The sequence below is a fragment of the Talpa europaea genome, assembly GCF_964194135.1.
Source record: "Talpa europaea genome assembly, chromosome: 1".
NCBI lineage: Eukaryota > Metazoa > Chordata > Mammalia > Eulipotyphla > Talpidae > Talpa > Talpa europaea.
The window spans coordinates 70572508-70592400 of record NC_140073.1 but is presented as its reverse complement, the minus strand read 5'-3'; the positions used below and the strand labels follow the sequence as shown (position 1 = coordinate 70592400).

The 19893-nt window shown below is 43.4% G+C and overlaps 1 protein-coding gene across 2 annotated transcripts; it reads left to right on the top strand.

Annotated features, from left to right (window-relative positions):
- Positions 1 to 2451: 2451 nt before the first annotated feature.
- Positions 2452 to 10410, top strand: TSN (translin; the record flags this gene model as incomplete). 2 transcript variants are annotated; one of them, XM_084247506.1, is made up of 6 exons in its annotated part: positions 2452 to 2517; positions 3626 to 3719; positions 5899 to 5995; positions 8525 to 8640; positions 10011 to 10090; positions 10177 to 10410. In XM_084247506.1, 6 exons carry the CDS (start codon positions 2452 to 2454, stop codon positions 10408 to 10410), a joined length of 687 nt encoding a protein of 228 aa, XP_084103632.1. The 2 variants fall into 2 exon arrangements, with proteins under 2 accessions (XP_084103632.1, XP_084103633.1); XM_084247507.1 differs by lacking the exon at positions 10011 to 10090 and having other exon boundaries at positions 10177 to 10250.
- Between the last annotated feature and the right edge of the window lie 9483 nt (positions 10411 to 19893).

The window sequence follows — 19893 nt, the reverse complement described above, 5'->3', positions numbered from 1 at the left end:
ACTAGTTCAAAAATTGGTGAGACACAGGCCTTCAGGAGCAACCACACTTATCCATTGTCACCACCCATGTTGAAGTTGTTATAGGACAGGGAGAGGGGCAGTCACTACCATTTCTTCCTGGAAGTGCAGCAATAGCACACTGATGTCTCCCCACCTACTCTTGTCCCTGCAACTTATCCTCCAAACAGAAAAGTGGACAACTGCTCTCTAGTGGCTTATATGTGCCTCTGCAATTGCCATGGAAATACAAAGTGGAGGCAGACACTCATCACGGGCGTGAACCCATGTTGCAGAGGCTGTGGACAGCTTTACAGTGCTGCGCTCAACTGCCTGGGCCACCAGGGAGGCACCACATCATAGGGTTTTAAGGGTTCATTAGGTCAGGTATTTCAAGCCCCTGGCAACTTACTGTCACCTAGTAGAAAGATGATAATAACACCGCGATTAAGACAAAGCTTTTGGTTCCCAGCTTTAACATCTACTATGTGTAAATGAATATAGGCAAGATAATCTCTGACCATAGTCACTTCATTTATAAGATATCAATCACAGAAGTATTGAAAAGATAAAATACGATCTTTCCTGTAACACTTTAGAATTATGCCCAGCACAAAGCAAACATCAAATTATCATTGAGTTGACACAAGCAATCCTTTAATATCATTTGGGAAGTGCATGCTCTGAGCATGCCCGCTCGCGCGTGTGCACACACACACACAAGTATTTGGAAGATGGATTAAGGAGTAACTGCAAGGACAAACAAGAAACAGCTACAGTGCTTGCTTCAAGAGAGAACTGGTGAAAAAAGTGAGTGGAGATAAAACTTCCCACAATAATACACCCTTAAAAATTTAACTTAATTTAAAAATATACAAAAAGGGTACAAAATTTTTGTTCCAATCCCTCATCCACAATCTCACTTACATTTTGCTCTCGTAGCTTTTGCAATCACAAACGCACTGTTTTACACCCCCCATCTTTATTTTTTATTTTTAAAATTTTTATATTCTCCATACAATTGCAACCCCCTTATTTTGACCCCAAGCCCTCCTTTCCCCGCCCCCCCCATAGTGTGTCTCTGGTTCATAGTTGTTTGATTTTGATTTTTACTTTCTTATAGTTATTCTTTTTCCTGGTCCCTTATTTAGGTTTTCTAGATTCCTGCTATGAGTGAGACCATCTGGTATTTTTCTTTATCTTTCTGGCTTATTTCGCTGAGCATGATCCTTTCCAGCTCCATCCATGTTCACCCCCCTATCTTTCTTTCTTTTTTAAATCTTCTGGAAGTTTTATTTTTTTTTTAAGATTTATATATTTATTTATTTATACAAGCACTGGGTACAGTCAGAAGCACAGGAGGGTGAGAGAATTCACCAGAGCCAAAGCGGGGAGCAGAGCAGGCAGAAGGACCGAAGTACACTGCTGAGGGGAGCAGCGGGCGGCAGGAGAGGTCTGCGCGCCATGTGGGACCCTCCTCTGGTGGCCGGGGAGCAGCCGGGGATCGAACCGGCGCTGCGGAGGCTGTGGGCAGCTTCGCAACCCAGCGCTCAACCGCTGTGCCACCGGGGAGGCCCCCCCCGCCCCCCCCCCGCCCCCCCCCCCCCCCCCCGCCAAACAGACTGCAATCTCTCCATAGCCTCCCATAAATGCACTTGGCTACTTTCGCGTACTCTTTGGTAAAGGGGCATTCCCCCTCCGCCGCCATACGCCCTGCACTGCTATTGTTTTATTTAATTTTTTAAAAAGATTTATTTATTTATGCATGTAAGAGCTGGAGCACAGGCCAGAGATGCGGTGTGTGTGTGTGTGGGGGGTGTTTCGGATTCACCAGAGTGGGGAGCAGACCAGGCAGACTGACTGAAATGCACTGCTGTGGGGAGCGGCGGGCGCATCAGGAGAGGTCTGCCTCACCAAGTGGGTAGCTCCCTGGCGAGGCCGGGATCGAACTAGGGCTGCAGAGGCTGCGGACAGCTTCACAGTGTTGCTTAACCCCTTGCGCCACCAGGGGGCCATCAGGGGGGAGCCAGGGGGCCACCCGGGGGCCACCAGGGGCCCCCCCATCCCCCCAACTCCCCGCGCTGCTATTGTATAAAACACACCCTCGCAGCCGCGCCGGGTCGCACCAGCTCCGCGCCCGGCCCCGCCCCTCGCCCACGCGCTCCCAGGCCCCCGCGCAGGCTGTTCCGCGCTCTGCCTGTCCCAGGGGCGCCAACCAAGCCCCGCCCCTTCGGGCGCGCGTCTGGCGTCAGGAGCGGCGGCGGCGTAGGCGGCGCGGCGGGCAGCCCGGCTTGTGCGCGCCGCGGGCACCGGAGGACCCCAGCGCCTGCCGTAGCGAAGGACCTGCTGGGCACGGCGGCGGCGGCGGGCGTAGCGACCGAGTGCGCTGCTGGTCCAGGCGCGCGCTTCGCTGACCACCCTCTCCCGCGGGCCGATTGCTGCGGAGCCGGCGCCATGTCCGTGAGCGAGATCTTCGTGGAGCTGCAGGGCTTTCTGGCTGCCGAGCAGGACATCCGAGAGGCGAGCCTCCGCTCCCCCCGCCCCCTGGCCTTGTCCTTTCCTAGCGGGCCGCCCCCCCCCCCCGGCCCTGTGGGGTTCAGGCGTTCGCCATGGGGACGCCTGCGTGGGTGGGCTGCTTCCTGCTGGAGTCAGTTTCGGGGCTTCCTCTCTCTGTTCCCGACTCTGCGCCCCACCCCCTCATTCATGTGTTTGGGGCTCGCTCCTGGGCATTGCCCACCGCCTTTGCTCGTCGGTTTTCTCAAGCTTTTGTTGATGTCAGAGACTGGGTTGGCGCTTGGGACTCAACCCACGCGCTTTTCGTGTATTATTGGCGTCTTAGAAGCACGTGCGGCCTCTCGTGGGGTCTCATTCCAAAGTGGATACAAAAACTCAGCCTTGACTGTGGTCCCGCAGGTCTCCGTGTCGCTTTCCAATGTCATTTTACGTTATTTTCTGTTTATAAAAGTTCAGTTTGCTTCCCTTTCGTGTCTCCAGTTGCCCAAATAGTTTCCTGACTCAGGGGTTTTGACTGTACTCTTTGGCTTTTCCTACAGTGCTGTTTCTGGTAATCACATATTCATTTCCTTGACCTAACAATCTAATAAATGTTTTCTAGTAGGACATTAATATTTAAGAGAACTATGTGCTGTTAAGATTGTACCCAAAATTGCAAGAAGGAAAGTACTGTTTGTTGGGTTGCAACTATTTAAACAATGCTTAGCACTTAAATGTGCTTTGTTAAAGGAGTGAATGAAAAAAGGCCTAATCCTTGTATTGCATTTCATTCCTTTGTTTACACATTGCATTCAGATACTTCATCTTTAGTTTTTATACCATTGAATTTTGGGGTGAATGAGTGGCTTTTATCCTTTGAGGGGTACTGGAAGGAGAAGTCTTAAGACCTTTTATTTAGTGCCTTTTATTTAGTGTGAAGGTCTCTCACAGAGGAAGTAAGTAGGAAAATCAATTCAGATGTAGATATGTTGTGTACCAATTCAATCCCTGTAAAGATTGCGAGGGTTTTGAACCTAGGTGTCATAGATTAATTGTGCAATCAAGTGTATTTGATTCAAAGCTATAATAATAACTAGGTTGAATTTATATGACACTGATTTTTATTTCTTTGTAGGAAATCCGAAAAGTTGTTCAGAGCTTAGAACAAACAGCTCGGGAGATTTTAACTCTACTGCAAGGGGTCCATCAGGGTGCTGGATTTCAGGACAGTAAGTTCTTTGTTTTGATTTTGAAGTTTTTATCCAACTTAATGACTTCTCATTTCTAGAGTTAACTTCCATTCAAAAGACACGTTAGGGCTTCCCTGGTAGCTCAAGGGGTTAAGCAAGCACCGCACTGTGTAGCAATCCGCAGCCTCTGCAGCATGAGTTTGATCACTGGCTGGCCAGGGAGCAACCCACATGGCGCAGCAGACCTCTCGACTCATTCGCTGCTCCCCTCAGCAGTGTATTTCAGTCAGTCTGCCTGTTCTGTTCCCCACTCTGTCTCTGGGGAATCCCCTCACCCCCCACATCTTTGGCCTGTACCCCAGTTCTTGTATGTATAAATAAATAAATCTTTAAAAAATTTTTTAAAAAGACACATTAAATGTGTCATCTTATTAATAAAAAATGTCTCATGCTTTATGGTGAGTAAACATTGGATACATAGGTCAGTTGACATTTTATTGTTTTACAGTTTTGTGTAACTTTTTTTTAAAAGATATATTTATTTATTTGTACAAGCTCTGGGTACAGTCATTAGCGCGGGAAGGTGAGAGAATTCACCAGAGCGGGTCGCAGAACAGGCAGACTGACGAAACACTGCTGAGGGGAGCAGCGGGAACGACAGGAGAGGTCTGTCGTGCCATGTGGGACCCTCCCCGGTGGCCAGGGATTGAACCAGGTCTGCAGAGGCTGCGGGCAGCTTCCCAGCCCAGCACCCAACCGTTGCGCCTCCAGGGGAGGCCCAGTATTATGTTACTTTTGGTTGATTTTTCTACTGAGAGATAGTATCATTTAAGTACAGTAGTTTTCTGTGGAATTTTACTGATTGTAATGCAGTAGTTAATGGTAATGTAGTTTCATAGCTCTTCTGTGTATCTAGCAACTCCTTTTTTTAAAGATTTATTTATGCATAGGGCCTCCCCTGGTGGCGCAGGTGGTTGAGCGCTGCGCCAACAGGGGAGGCCCCATTAGGTTTTCTTTTTTTTTAAGATTTTTTTTTTTTTTTTTTTTTTAATACAACCACTGGGTACAGTCAGAAGCACGGGACGGTGAGAGCCAGAGCAGGGAGCAGAGCAGGCTGACTAAAGTACACTGCTGAGGGGAGCAGCGGGCGGCAGGAGAGGTCTGCGCGCCATGTGGGACCCTCCTCCGGTGGCCGGGGAGCAGCCGGGGATCTTACCAGCGCTGCAGAGGCTGCGGGCAGCTTCGCAACCCAGTGCTCAAGCGCTGCGCCACCAGGGAGGCCCCCTATTAGGTTTTTTTTTTTTAAGATTTATTTATTTATATAAGAATTGGGGTACAGGCCAGAAGCGCGGGAGGGTGAGAGAATTCACCAGAGACAGAGCGGGGAGTAGAAACAGGAAGAAGGACCGAAAACATCGCTGAGGGGAGCAGTAGGTGAGACAAGAGAGGTCTGCTGTGCCATGTGGGTATTTCCCTGGCTGTCTGGGAATCGAACCCAAACTGCAGAGGCTGCGGGCAGCTTCACAGCGCTGCGCTCAACCCACTGCGCCACAGGGGAGGCTCTCCATTAGGTTATTTTTTAACCCAACCTTTTATTAAATGAATCTGCCTCAGTCTGCGTTTATAGATACAAATGGTTAGGTTAAACTATTCTACGTGTGTTTATAGTTTCTATTGAAAGGGGATCAAATAAGGTAAGTTCAGACATTGACCCTTTATTCAAGATGTGACATAGAGGCAGTACAACTAAAAAGAGTTGAAAGTTGTTTTTGAATAAAGACTATAATTAAGAGGTGTCAAAAGCAAGTTATTTATTTTTTCAATATGGAGTTTGTTAGCTTAATTGAGAATAATTGATAAAACTTCTTTCTCACCAAATATGAGAGCTTAGAAGCAGTCCAGATTTACTCATTCTTTGAAGATGGAATCAAAATGATACTTGGTGCCTAGTCCTTTATGATTAGGTTATTTATGACATGAAGTATTTTCTAACATTTTCCCTTTAAGCAAGCTAGTTTATTTTTCAGTGTTGGTTAATAGGGAAATTAGAGACCATATTTTGAAAGCCCTGTTGAAAAGTTATGTTCTCATATTTGCTCAAGAGTTTTATTTTGTTTTTAAGTTGATGTATTTCGGGTACACTGCATAGGTTATTAAGTAAGAACTGTATTTGAAATTGGTCTTTCATGATTACATTTGATTATCTTTTTGTGATCAGTTCCAAAGAGATGTTTGAAAGCTCGAGAACATTTTGGTACAGTAAAAACACATCTAACATCTTTGAAGACCAAGTTCCCTGCTGAACAGTATTACAGGTTTGTAAGAAAAGCAGCACTATTTTATAATGTTAACAAGGCAGAAGAAAGATGGTATGTATTGAATAATTACTTAAATAAAGCTACGTATAAATCTATGTAGAAGAAACAACAAAAAGGAAAAGAATCAAAACTTTTAATGTAGTTAGGTATTTCAATGGTGACAGAATTGGTAATTTTTTTCTTGTTACCATCAAAATTTCTTAGGAACTAGTGTAGTTTTTGCATTGGAAAAGTAATCAAGGAATATCTGCTGTGTGAAGGTCAAAATGTAGAAAATCTTTTGAGTATGTTCCAGTTCCTTATAAGAATGTATCTGTGCTATTAAGGTTATGGAATTAGTGGCATTGTATATAATGAGTTGAGTTTTATATCAAAGCCTGAATTTCGGGCCTCCCCGGTGGCGCAGCGGTTGAGTGCTGGGTTGCGAAGCTGCCCGCAGCCTTTGCGGAGCCGGTTCGATCCCCGGCTGCTGCCCGGCCACTGAAGGAGGGTCCCATATGGCGCGCAGGCCTCTCCTGCCGCCCACTGCTCCCCTCAGCAGTGTACTTCGGCCCTTCTGCCTGCTCTGCTCCCCACTCTGGCTCTGGTGAATTCTCTCACCCTCCCGCGCTTCTGACTGTACCCAGTGCATGTACAAACAAATGAATAAATAAATAATAAATAAATACATGCCTCTTTAAAAAAAAAAAAAGCTTGAATTTCACTGCCCAATAACATATCTTGGTAAAATTTTATGCCCTATCGCATTGAATCACCATTCTTTTATGTATGGTAGGGAAGAAAAATTATTGCCAATCTTAATTGTGAAATACAAATTATAAGGTGGTTTTTGGTTTCATAGATATTAAACTGGGAAAAACTATACCTGAGTGTTGATGAAATCTTGTAAATAAGAATGTAGAATTTTGACTTATTTTCTGTTTTTTAAGACGTGTTCTTTTAAGATACAGATGGGGCAGTAAATGGCTAGGATGTGTACATGGGTCATTGGGTAGTATAACTTCACAAGAAAAACTTAAGGGTTGAAAAAAGAGAAACATACAACACGTTTAAGAACATGTGATGAAGACTGAAAGTGATCTGCAAAGCCTAAAATGCTTATACTATCTCGCTCTTTTTGGGAAAGATTTGCTGCTCTCTTGTACAGTAGCAATTGAAGCGTAGAGAACTATGACAATAGATGTGGCAGGGTCTTCAGAAATATGTGGTTTGGTGGTCATGTCTTGGCTGCATTCTGGCTGATTTGACCCTCAGATTTTATTTTGTCTGCATTGTGTTCAGACGTTCTTTTTAATTTGTTGACACATTGGAAAACTGTATAGCATAAACAGAGTTCGTAAAACCTCTAGCTCAGTATAATTGCAGTGTCCTGAGGTTTTAAGTCCATCAGTTTAGCTATTTTGGCGGTTGTTGTTTACGTGTGTGAACAAGGGTTCTCTGTATCCTACACTCAATTCTAAATGTAGAAGTGTTGATCGTGAGGCTGATGTACAGTGATAGTTCTCATCAGTCTTCAGTTGTAAGTTTTAATTTTCTCAGAAATTATTGCTCCTCAGAATTGTTCTTCATTGTTTTTTTTTTTTTTTTAAATATTTATTTATTTATACAAGCACTGGGTACAGTCAGAAGCGTGGGAGGGTGAGAGAATTCACCAGAGCCAGAGCAGGGAGCAGAGCAGGCAGAAGGACCAAAGTACACTGCTGAGGGGAGCAGCGGGCGGCAGGAGAGGTCTGCGCGCCATGCGGGACCCTCCTCCAGTGGCTGGGGAGCAGCCGGGGATCGAACCGGTGCTGCAGAGGCTGTGGGCAGCTTCGCAGCAACCCAGCGCTCAACCGCTGCGCCACTGGGGAGGCCCTCTTTGTTGCTTTTATCAGTTAAATTCTAAAGCACAATTGCTCTTGTCATTCTTAATAATCTTTGTTTTTTTTGTTTTTTTTTTTTAAACTTTTTTTTTTTTATTTTTATAGAGGCATGCTTTATTTATTTGTTTGCTGGTTTGTTTGTTTTGTTTATACATGCACTGGGTACAGTCAGAAGCGCGGGAGGGTGAGAGAATTCACCAGAGCCAGAGCAGGGAGCAGAGCAGGCAGAAGGACCGAAGTACACTGCTGAGGGGAGCAGCGGGCGGCAGGAGAGGTCTGCGCGCCATGTGGGACCCTCCTCTGGTGGCCGGGGAGCAGCCGGGTATCGAACCGGTGCCGCAGAGGCCGCAGGCAGCTTCGCAACCCAGCGCTCAACCGCTGCGCCACCAGGGAGGCCCTCTTAATAATCTTTGATTGTAAATTTTTGAGTCATCAGAATTGGTCATACTTTACAAAGTAAATGTTATATATTTGAATTTGCAAAATATATACTACAACTAACATATTTAAATATATTATTATTCTTACTTGGCTTGTTTATTAAGGTTTCATGTAAGATTTCATTTGAAAAATGACTCTTTTTCTAAAATGTTTGAACATGACTATAGTCAACTTTTCTTTCCTAGAGCCTCTAATCCCTCAACCTAGCCTTCTTTCCATGCAGATTCCATGAGCACTGGAGGTTTGTGTTGCAGCGCTTGGTCTTCTTGGCAGCATTTGTTGTGTACTTGGAATCAGAAACACTAGTGACACGAGAAGCAGTTACAGAAATTCTTGGCAGTGAGTGTCTTTATTAATGTTGATCAGCAGAATCAGGCATAGGAGCTTAATTTTTGGTGGGAGGATTAGTGCTTGTTCTCTCTGCTTATTAAAATAAAGGGGAACTAAATGGAAAATCAGCTACTTGAAAGTGCAAAAATTACAATGTGCTGTCACTTGCACTTTGTGCTTCAGGTTTTATTTTTAAATTCAATTATTAAATAAAAAAGAACTTTAATGCGTAAATTGAGTTACTAGTGGTTTAAAATACATTTTAGGAGTATAGCTTCACTTTGGGTATTTCTTTAGTTTTTATTTTTATTTTTTTTTAAGATTTACTTATTTATGCATACAAGAGCTGGGGTACAGCCAGAGGTGTGGGGGGAGGGAGGATTCACCAGAGACAAAGTAGGGAAAAGGACAGACTGACTGAAATACACTGCTGAGGGGAGCAGCGGGCGAGACAGGAGAGGTCTGCTTCGCCATGTGGGTTGCTCTCTGGCCGCCCAGGGATTGAACTTGTGCACGGGGGCCGCGGATCGCTTCCTAGTGCGGTGCTTAACCCCTCGTGCCACCAGGCAGGACCCTGTTTAGTTTTTAAAATTTAATTTACTTATAACCCATTGTTGCTTCAATGAACATAATTAAGATAAACTAGACATTGAAATAATTTTAAGCCTGTAGAAAAGTTGACAGAGTGGCACACTGAAAAAGTTTATGTCCTACTTTTATTCAGCACTCATTAATATTGTACAACACCTGCTTAATTTTATTATGTGTTCAGTGCATGTGAACCGTTTGAAGGTCAGTTTCAGATAGCATGGCTTTTCCCTTAAATGCATCAGTATGCATGTTCTTTTTTTTTTTTTTTTTTAAAGATTTATTTGTTTGTACAAGAACTGCTGGGGTATAGGCCAGAGATGCGGGGATGAGAGGATTCACCAGAGACATAGTGGGGAGCAGAACAGGCAGATCCACTGAAACACACTGGTGGGGGGAGCAGCGGGCGAGACAGGAGAGGTCTGCAGCTCCATGTGGGTTAGTTCCCTGCCCAGGGATCGAACTTGGGCTGCAGTGGCTGCCAATACCTTGATAGAGCTGTCTTTAACCCCTGCGCCACCAGTGAGGCCCCAGTATGCATGTTTGAGAAACAAAGATAATCTCTGACAAAACTAGGTACCTCTGATAATGTTTTTTGAGAAAAGAATGGAAGGAAAATTTGAACTTTGTTAGGAGCCCAAAAATTCCACAGATGTGACAGCACATTAACATGGTTTATCTTTTTTCAACAGTGAGAGAAATTTTACTTGTGTATATAAAAATTTTACCTTTTTAGGCTTTCATTGCACTCATATCATGAGCTCATTTTCACATTGATATATATATTTTAGTTGAGCCAGATCGGGAGAAAGGATTTCATCTGGATGTTGAAGATTATCTCTCAGGAGTTCTAATTCTTGCTAGTGAATTGGTAAGAAGCTCAATAATTTGCTATTTGCTTTTTTTCTGATCACTATGAGTTTTTCATATGCATGCTCTCTTCCTTTTCCTGTGCAGTCGAGGCTGTCTGTCAACAGTGTGACTGCTGGAGACTACTCCCGACCCCTTCATATCTCCACCTTCATCAATGAGCTGGATTCTGGTTTCCGCCTTCTCAACTTGAAAAACGACTCTCTGAGAAAGCGCTATGATGGCTTGAAGTACGACGTGAAGAAAGTAGAGGAGGTGGTCTATGATCTGTCCATCCGTGGCTTCAATAAGGAGACAGCAGCAGCTTGTGTAGAGAAATAGGCTCTCCCTGTACCTGACCCTGCTGACCCCTGTGGTTGCCAGTGAGGGTGAGCACTGTGCCTCTCACAGTAGTTAGGATGCCCGTTGCTAAACACCGCGCTCGCTTTACTTTCTTAACCAGTTGTGTGGTGTGAGTATCAGAATTGAAACACTTTTGGGAAGGGTACAAGAATAGCCTTTACAAGGACAGATTTTTCTTTATTCAGTGAATTTGCTCTGTACTTTAGTGTATTTCAGTTCTGTCAGAAGTGTAAATGTCAGTCTCTTGGTAAAATCTTTTTCATGCTTACACTAATGCTGTTGATGTACTGATTGACAGTTTATTGTCTTGTTTGTGATTCTTCCAGAGCTATCCTTGATGTTTTCTATATCCAAATTAGCCATCCATACCCAGGTGTGACCTGGTTACAGTATAAAATTACATAATTAAAAGGGATGGTTGCCAAGCAAAGGACTACTTATTTTATATTTTCCTTCCTAATTTTAAGTCTTGTGAGTAAATCAGATGTTGAAATATTTTGCAAAGAAGTTACAACCCCAGGAGTCTCTCACTGCCACCAAAATGTAAAAATTAAACTGCAAAGTCAAATTCAACATATTATTTTGGGAAGATTTTGTAGTAGGGGATTTAGTAATAATCTTGTTTGGCTCTATTTACAAGGTGGAAAGGGGCTTAATGTTTTTAAAACACCTCTGTTTTCTGACGTTGCCTTAACTTTCTGCAACTGCAGCAATTAAAAATTGTCTTCACACACATCTTGAACCAAAACAATGTGATATTTCTAAGCTATGAAAGCTTTTTCCTAGCAGCTGCCTAGGTCTGGGAATATAAACCAACCCAGTTGAGTTAATTAGCAATATCCTGACTAGTGGGTTCTGTGTGAAAAATGCTGTGTTTTGTCAGGAGAAAAGATACAGTCTTAGATTAAGAAAAATCAGCTGATCGGGTGTTTTTTTTTTTTTTTTTAAGAATATGCAATTTCAGGTTGTTGATGGCTATCCCAACAATTGAGATTTAGAGTTACAATTTTGGTAAAGTCATGTTAATCTGTTGACACCCTCCCTCCTCTCTCTATTTTCAGGAAGTACTAAGTATACCGATAATGTGACTTTTGCTATTGAATTGCACTTATTAAAATGGTGACTTATCCAGGGTTCTGGAGCTCACAGAACAGAAGGTGCTACGTCTCCAAAATAATCAGTTATATAGCAGTACCACCCTTTCATGCCTGATGCTGGTTTGGGCTTCCTATTTGTATGGAGGAGTATTTGACATTGCCATCAGAACTTTTATTAGGCTGAGTTAAGGACAGACTATACTTTCCATCATGAAGGAAGTAGAATTGAGACATTGTTGGATTTTAGAATAAATTTCTTGGCAGCTCTCTCTGCAGAAGAGTTTGTAGACAGAGAAAAGATGTGTTAGGGTCTCAAAGTAGCTGAGACAGTCATCTAAAATGAGCAGTAATAGTACTGCCTAGATAAAATACTTTAATTATGTGGTTAGACTATGCAGTAAGTTCGATAGTAGTTTTCTTTGCCTCTAAATATTAATCTGCTGTAGAATATTAAAGTTCTTGGCAGAAATTGTGAATTTCAGTTTCAACAATTGCATTTTAAGTGGAGCACGTTCGGGTCTCATAACTCCATGTGAGAATTTATAAGTGTCATACTTACAATATTTTAAATGTGTTTGTTGCTGGCTTGTAAAGCAATAAAATTTTTTTTTTTTTTTTGGGTCTGCTTTTAATTTAGTCTGCTACCACAAGAGCTCTTCTATAGGGAGAATAAATTGAGGCTGATGAAGACCGGGGTTATAGCATATACTGCTATTGTGATAGTTAACAACAATTAAAAAATAGGAATCACTCAGAATTCTTTACTGTAAGTGCAGGTAATACTTGTGTAATCTACCTTGACTGGGAAATTAAAAGTATTTGAATATGTTCAGAAATCTTGACTCTGGTTTTATTACACCAGAATTTCTTAGTTTTAGAAAATGATCAGATTACAGAAAGTAGAGCTGAATTAGTGGATGCTTCTTAAAGCTTTATTTAGAATAAACAGCGAACCACATAAATACAATATAAGGTTTGTCTCAAATTTGAATTATACAAGAAATGCTTGGTGAGAAATTTTAATAAAGAATTAAAGCTGCTTTGGTAGTGTTTTGAGACCTTTAGCAAGTGGCTAAAAAGATGAGACAAGTGTACAAGTTGCTAATAGCAGTTTTTGTGCTCAGAAGTTACAGCTTGCTCATTTCTTGGTATTGCCCAAACCATTTGTCCTTGAGTTAGGGCATCATTGTAATTGTCATGCCGGAGATCAGAATACTTCCCTGAGCCTGAAATAATTTCTTTCTTAGCATCCACTGTATTAAGCATTAAACAAATAAAAATAAACTCTCTTCCCTCTTCCAAACAAAGCAATGAACATGTATGGGAGGTGAAATTGACCACACCGGTTGGTTAAATGAGATGGGGTAGGGAGAAGGAGGAATCAACTGTCAGGTTTCTGGTCTGGATGACGGAGAATATTTAGGTTTTCTTAACCAAGGTATGTGATTGTAGGAGGAAGCACGTTTCTGGAGGGGGATGGGTGGATGAGGCCTTTGCTTTGGGATGTATTGGCTTTATACTTGTGGAGCAACTAGGTGGACAATAGGACTTTGGATATGAGGAAAGCTGAGAGCTACAGTGGACATGACTTTGGGAAGTTTTAGTATACGTGTGGTAGGTCTTAGAAGGAAGATCTCCAGGATTTTACAAAAGATAAATTGCTGAAGACAAAACTCTGGGTAAGAGCATGTTTTAGTGAGTTAGACTGAGAAGAGTCTATGAGTTACTGGAGGAATAAAGAAGTTGATAGAGAACAGGGAATTGTTACAGGGGCCCGGGGAGTGGAGTCTTTAAAAAGCTTTTTTGGGTGAGAGGTTTAAAATATGTATATTTAAAATATATCAGGGATACTTGAATTTGACCATAGAAAAGCTTTTTGAAGTGGGGGGTGTGGAAGCACAGTGGAGAAATCATACTGGTACTTGACCTGCAGAGCCGGTGAAGGAGACTGAAGACGTGGAGGAGCAGATGGGGGAGGAGACAGTGGCTCGTTTCATTACCTCTGGTTCAGGTTTGTCAAAACAGGAGCTGGACTGACGGAATTGTACGTGCGCAGCTTCCTCCCGCCACTATCGCAGTCCTTTCTTAAAACATGAATGTCCTGACTGAAGGAAAATCTATGAAAATGATGTCGAATTCCCCAGACAAGAAATTTGAGCTCTTAGTTACTGCCCTTGTCATTTTTTTTTCTTATTTACTCTGTCCATTATATCAGTTACTTGTGATCATCTGGTGTCATTTAATATTAATTAACATTTACCCACAGCCATCTGCTCTGGCTGGAGTTCTGTGTTCATGCATTTCAGCCTGTGTTTCAGTGACAGAACGCTGGACTCGCTACGTGGATGTACCAGCTGGACCTGCAGTGAGACCAGAAGTCAGTAAAGGCTCTCCTTCAGCTGGGCTATGTCCCTGTTTTCAAATCTTTTACTGACAAACTTTTTGCTCACCCTGATAATTGAAGAGAAGCCAGATGATTCTTCACGATTGGGGAATTCAAAGAGCAAGGTGTTTTACTTTCAGGAGGAAGGGACTGCAAGATTGTTTTAATCACAAAGGCATGGTTTGGGGAGCAGGGTCAGTGGATTGGGCTCTTTGCTTTAGTAAGCAGCTATTTAATTAACTCCAAAACCCATACAACTACTGAGACAAACATCCATAATCTGTGTTGAAAAAGACTACAGTCAAACTTTTTTCAGAACCTAATACACTTTACCAAATTGTTAAGTATAATCAATAAACTTCAAGGCTTCATTCCTTTGCATCCAGAAGTTAACTTTAGGGTTCCCAAGAAGAAAAACAGTGAACCAGAAGCGTAGCCTGTGGTTCTCTTTAACTGCCTTGCAGAGCCTGGGACCTACCAGGTTGGTGGGCATTAGTAAGGAAGCGGCAGGCGACTGCCCAGGAGGGTTGTGTGAGGCTTTGATGCCTACTGCAGTCCCAGCCCACAGAGTGTAAGACATGAATGCAGCTTGTGCAACAAAACTGGCCAAGGGGCCACTTGTGTTCTTGGGCTGGGGCCTGCCTGTGTTATCAAGCAGCTTTAACCTTTCCTCGAACTGGAAATAGTCCAGAAATACAGTTTCAAAAGACCCTCACTGAGGAAAAACAAAGAAAAGGAAATAAATTTGACACAAGGATTTTTTTGAGATAACTCCAGAAGAACCCTGACTTTAATTCTCATCTTATACAGGTTGGCGGGAGGGAATACAATTATCCTGCCTGGTGGCCTGTCAAAGGTATGATAGTAGCTATGGAGACAATAAGTGGAAGATACAAATGTGCATACCATTGCTTTATGATATATTTTACATATTTTTCTATTTTTTTATGTGTTACTTCTGTGATTATAAAATACAATCATTGTAGAAAATTGGTAAATTGTGAAAGATTTTTAAAGATGCATATATATATTTTTTGCTTTGCAGTTTATCCTAAATATACTGGTGACTTAAAAGAACAAAACTATATTGAGGTAGTGTGAATTCTACTACTCACTTTTGATCAGAAGTATTCTCATTTCACTAGCCCCAAAGTGAATGTTTTCTTCCTGCGCATCTTCCACGTAAGGACAGATGGATAACATCACCCAAGCTTCTCAGCAAGCTCCATGTAGAGGCCCAGCTTCTACATTCATGCCTTTTCTGACTTTTACAGCACATTTTACATTACCTTTTGTACAAAGCTGACATATTAAAAGAAACAATAAAAGTGGATTTTTATGAAATTAGAAAAAAAATTTTATGCCACTTTCTGCTTTGTCAAAAAATTTTCACATCACACCAACTTGTTGTGACACATTCTATGTGACACCTCAGGAGCTTGAGGCTCTGACAAATGAAAGAGGAAATTTTCCCAGGGGTTTCACTTCGTAACCTGTCTTCTCTCTGCTATCATCCACTTGCAAGCTGGTCATCTTTCTCTAGAATTCTGATCACCACTTTGACACCTCAGCATCAAAGTTTCAAAACCTGCTGTGCTGCTTTGAAAAACATCCTGGCAAGTCCTCAAAAAAAAAAAAAAAAAACAAACATAGAGGGGCCTCTCTGGTGGCACAAGGGGTTAAGACAGCACTCTGAAGCTATCTGCAGCCACTGCAGTATGAGTTCGATCCCTGGCCTGCTAGGGAGGTGACCCACATGGGCAGCAGACCTCTCCTGAATCGCCCACAGCTCCCCTCAGCAGTGTATTTCAGTCAGTCTGCCTGTTCTTGCTCCCCACTCTGTCTCTGGTGACTCCTCTCAGTCCCCACACTTCTGGCCTGTACCCCAGTTCTTGTATGCATAAATAAATCTTTTTTAAAAAGCCCATAAAGGGCCTCCCCTGGTGCGCAGGTGGTTGAGCACAGAGCTGTGAAGCTGTCCGCAGCCTCTGCAGTGCTGGTTCGGTCCTGGTCAGCCGGTAAGGGTCCCACATGGCGCGGCAGACCTCTCCTGTCTCGCCCGCTGCTCCCCTCAGCAGTGTACTTCGTCAGTCTGCCTGTCCTGTTCCCCACTCTGGTGAATCCTCTCACCATCCCGCGAGTCTGGCCTCTGTCCCCGTTCTTGTATAAATAAATCTTTGGAAAAAAAAAAAAAGCTCATAGAATTGCCCTATGGCTTCTGGGTATACACTGTAGAGAGTTGAAAACATGAAGACTTGTGCATGAATGTTCATGCAATATATTCGTCTAGCCAAAGAGTGGATTGCAAACAATCTAAATGTCCATTAACTAATGAATGGATAGTGAAGTGTTACATCCACACAATGGGAAATTATTTGGCAATAAAAAGTAAGTACAGGTACATGCTATGGTATGGGTGAACCTTGAAAATGTTGGAAGTGAAAAAAAACCCACAAAAGAAAACATTACATAATTTGATTATATGAAAGTTCAGAATATGGAAATCTATAGTGACAAAGTAGTTGAGTGGTTGCCTTGGGATGAGGTGGGTATGGAATGAGGAATTGCTAATGGGTATGGAGTTCCTTTTTGGAGTGATAAAAACTCTGGAATTAGGGATGACTATTGTATAACCAGGTGAATATACCAAAAAGTTGTGAACTGTACCCTTTAAAAAGATGCATCATATGAGAATTATATCAATGGCAAGATCAGTTTTGGTTTTTTTATTTAACTTCCCAAATTGCTTATTCTGATTTCTCTCTCTCCAGGGCTCTGTGGGGAAAAGCACCAAATGCTAGATACTGAGCTGGGGATTACATGCAGGATTTCATTTAATCTGCCTCACAGTGTTTGTGTTGGCCATTATCTCTTTCTAGAGAAGGAACACAGGGGACACTGCTTGCCGGCCTCCAGCCAGTCCACAGTTCTGACCCAGCTCTGCCTGACTGGTCCAAGCCCTCCCATGCCACCCTCTGCCTCAGCCCTTGAGTCTCAACACCTGGGAAGCCAGCTTGGGTTCTTTCTTTATTGTCTCTGCTGTACACCTGTTCAAAGTAGACTACGCTTCCTGGATATCTCTTGTACCTTTTTCCTACTTTGAGTCTACTCCACCACACTCCTAGATTAGAAAGCCAGCACTTATGACCAGCCTGTTACAAGAGTGCATTAGTCTCCTGTCTCCAAATTGTCCTTCCTTTAAAATCTGTCCAGTTCTCTGCTGCCACAAGATTGTGGTAAATGCTGATTCTGAGACCCGCAAAGACCACGTGTGCCCTAATGAACTGGTATATGTGCTCAGACTGTTAGAGGGCAGCCCCGATATTGAGCGGGTTGCCTGGCTTTGGGTCCTCACCTGCGCACTTAAAAGGGACTTATTAATACTCCACTACAGGCACACACAAAAGGTTAATAAAAGGTTTATTTACAAGGGAAAAGGAAATAAGGAAAATGTACAACTCAGGGAGAAAATAGGGAAATAAAGTCTTTAACGCGTCCTACCTGATCTGCCGACCTGGAAACCCAAAGTCACTCTCAGAGCTGGCCGGATGCTGCGAGCTGGTGGAGAGCCAAAATGGGGGACCCCTCCAAAGCCCACGTGTCTGGCTTTATACCAACCTGGCTGCTTAACCCCACCCTCAGGTCCCAGCCACCTTCCCTTTGGTGGTGATGGGATTTGGAGTTCCCAGTGTCTTTGGCTTTGGCCTGGGGTGGGGATGGAGTACACAAAGCCTGTATGGAATCAGCTTTAGGACATCCTTTTCCCCCTAACAAGACCAGCATCTGAGGTTTTAGGTTTTTGACAGTAGTGCTTCTCTTTGCCTCCTTGCCTATGACCCCCTGCTTAACCCTGGACTCAACTCACTGTGCTTTTGGAAGCACAGCTAAAGGAGGTTGTAATCCAAAGTCTGATAACCACTCAGGAGTGTGGCTTATCTTGACATTCAGAAAGGGAAACATTCAGAGGCCTTAGGGACTCCTCTAATCTGTGAGTAACAAAATAGCAGTGATTTTCAACTGGGAGCTGTTCTTTCTCCCTGGAGACACTGGTACTCATCAGGAAACATTCATCACCATGGGGGAATGGGAGTGGTACTGGCATCTAGTGGGTAGGATCCAGGGAAGCTGCTGAACATCCTATAAGATGAGAGCAGCTCTACACAGTTCTGAATGTCAGTAGTGCCAAGGCTGAGCAACTGTGTGCTGAAGCAGATAATGTGACACTTGAAATGTGGTAAAGAATATATGAAAAGTGGACCTCCGCGGTGGCTGGGTTGTGAAGCTGCCCGCGGCCTCTGCAGCGCCGGTTCGATCCCCGGCTGCTCCCCGGCCACCGGAGGAGGGTCCCACATGGCGCGCAGACCTCTCCTGCCGCCCGCTGCTCCCCTCAGCGGTGTACTTCGGTCCTTCTGCCTGCTCTGCTCCCCGCTCTGGCTCTGGTGAATTCTCTCACCCTCCCGTGCTTCTGACTGTACCCAGTGCTTGTATAAATAAATAAATAAAACTTAAAAAAAAGAATATATGAAAATACCTAAGTAATTTCAGATTTGTATGGAAAATTCTTCCATATCAGCAAGAAAGCAATATAGAAGGCCATTTTGAGATGGGCTGAGCAGAGGATGAGCTCAGTCACCAGCTAACTGCTCGTGCTGAGGGAGCCAGGTGCACAGTCGCCTCCAGGCCCCTCCCCCAGCGCCACGGCACCCTGCACAGGAGCACGAATGGAGCTGTGATTGTGTTAACACTTCCTGTTTGCTTGTCTCCATCCCCAACCAGGTCTGAGCTCTTTGCAGGTGGGCTTGCATCTTGCTCATCATTAAATGCCAGCCTCGTACTCCAGTGTCTGGCATGTAAAAAAGGCTCAGCAAATATTTTTAGATTTGAATGAGTAGATGAAGTACATAATGCAAATTTTATCTCAGCGAGGGAAAAAGTGTTACTCTTTGTGGACATATTAGTCTGTGGTGAACAGATAAAATAGGATGCTAACTCCTGAAATGTCAAACACCTTTCTCTGTAAGCAGAGAGCAAATACAGTCATGGGCTGGCTTCTGGGGACCCTGATTTCTTCCCTCTTCCCCTCCCCTTTTGCCTTTTCTGTTCTCCTGCAGTCATGGTGGATTGTTGGGTGGGCTGTTGCTTTGAAGATGGATAGGAAGGGGCTGGGTAGGAGACCCCAGGGAGTTGCAGAAGGTTCCTCTGCCCTCAAAAAAGATGGGTGGCAGAATCAGATCAGAAAATGTGAGCCTTTCAGGCTCTAGATTGGCGCTGACCGTGGCACTGCACTGGAGACATTGGGAAGGAGTCATGTGCATATTTTGAGACTCTGCTTATATATATTCAGCAGCTTGGGGCGGTCGTTGTTCCTATTTACTGGGAAATCTATGGGAAAAGTCCACATAACTTAAAAGATTATTCGCATCTATGACACGCTGGTGTGCATTCTGCAGGTTGGCCATCTGGTAACTCGTTAAGCTTAGAAGACTTTAGATGGAAGAATTGTAAGCCATAACATAAAAAAGAATTTTATTTGGAAAGTCGGAACTGCTTGCTGAAGCTATTCAAAAGATTATGGACTACAGTTCTTTTTAAATTGTGTGTGTGTGTTTTAAATTGTGTTTAAATAAACAATAACATTGCCCATTCTAACCATTTCCAAGTGTACAGTTCTGTGGCATTAAATGCACTTTCACTGCTGTACAGTTCACTGTACAGTGAACTGTACAGTGAAGTGTACTGTACACTTGGCCAGCCAGTTATCACCACCATCCATCTCCAGAACTTTTCCATCTTCCCCACCTGAAACTGCACCCATTAAACACTGACAACCCCTCCCCAACTCTCCTCCTGCAACCACACCTCTACCTTTTTCTCCAAGAACTTGACCACTCTAGGTGCCTCATACAAGGGGACTCCTACAACAAACATTTTTTGTCTTATCGTTTTTAGAAGAATTGTCACAACTTTAAAAAACAATAGAAA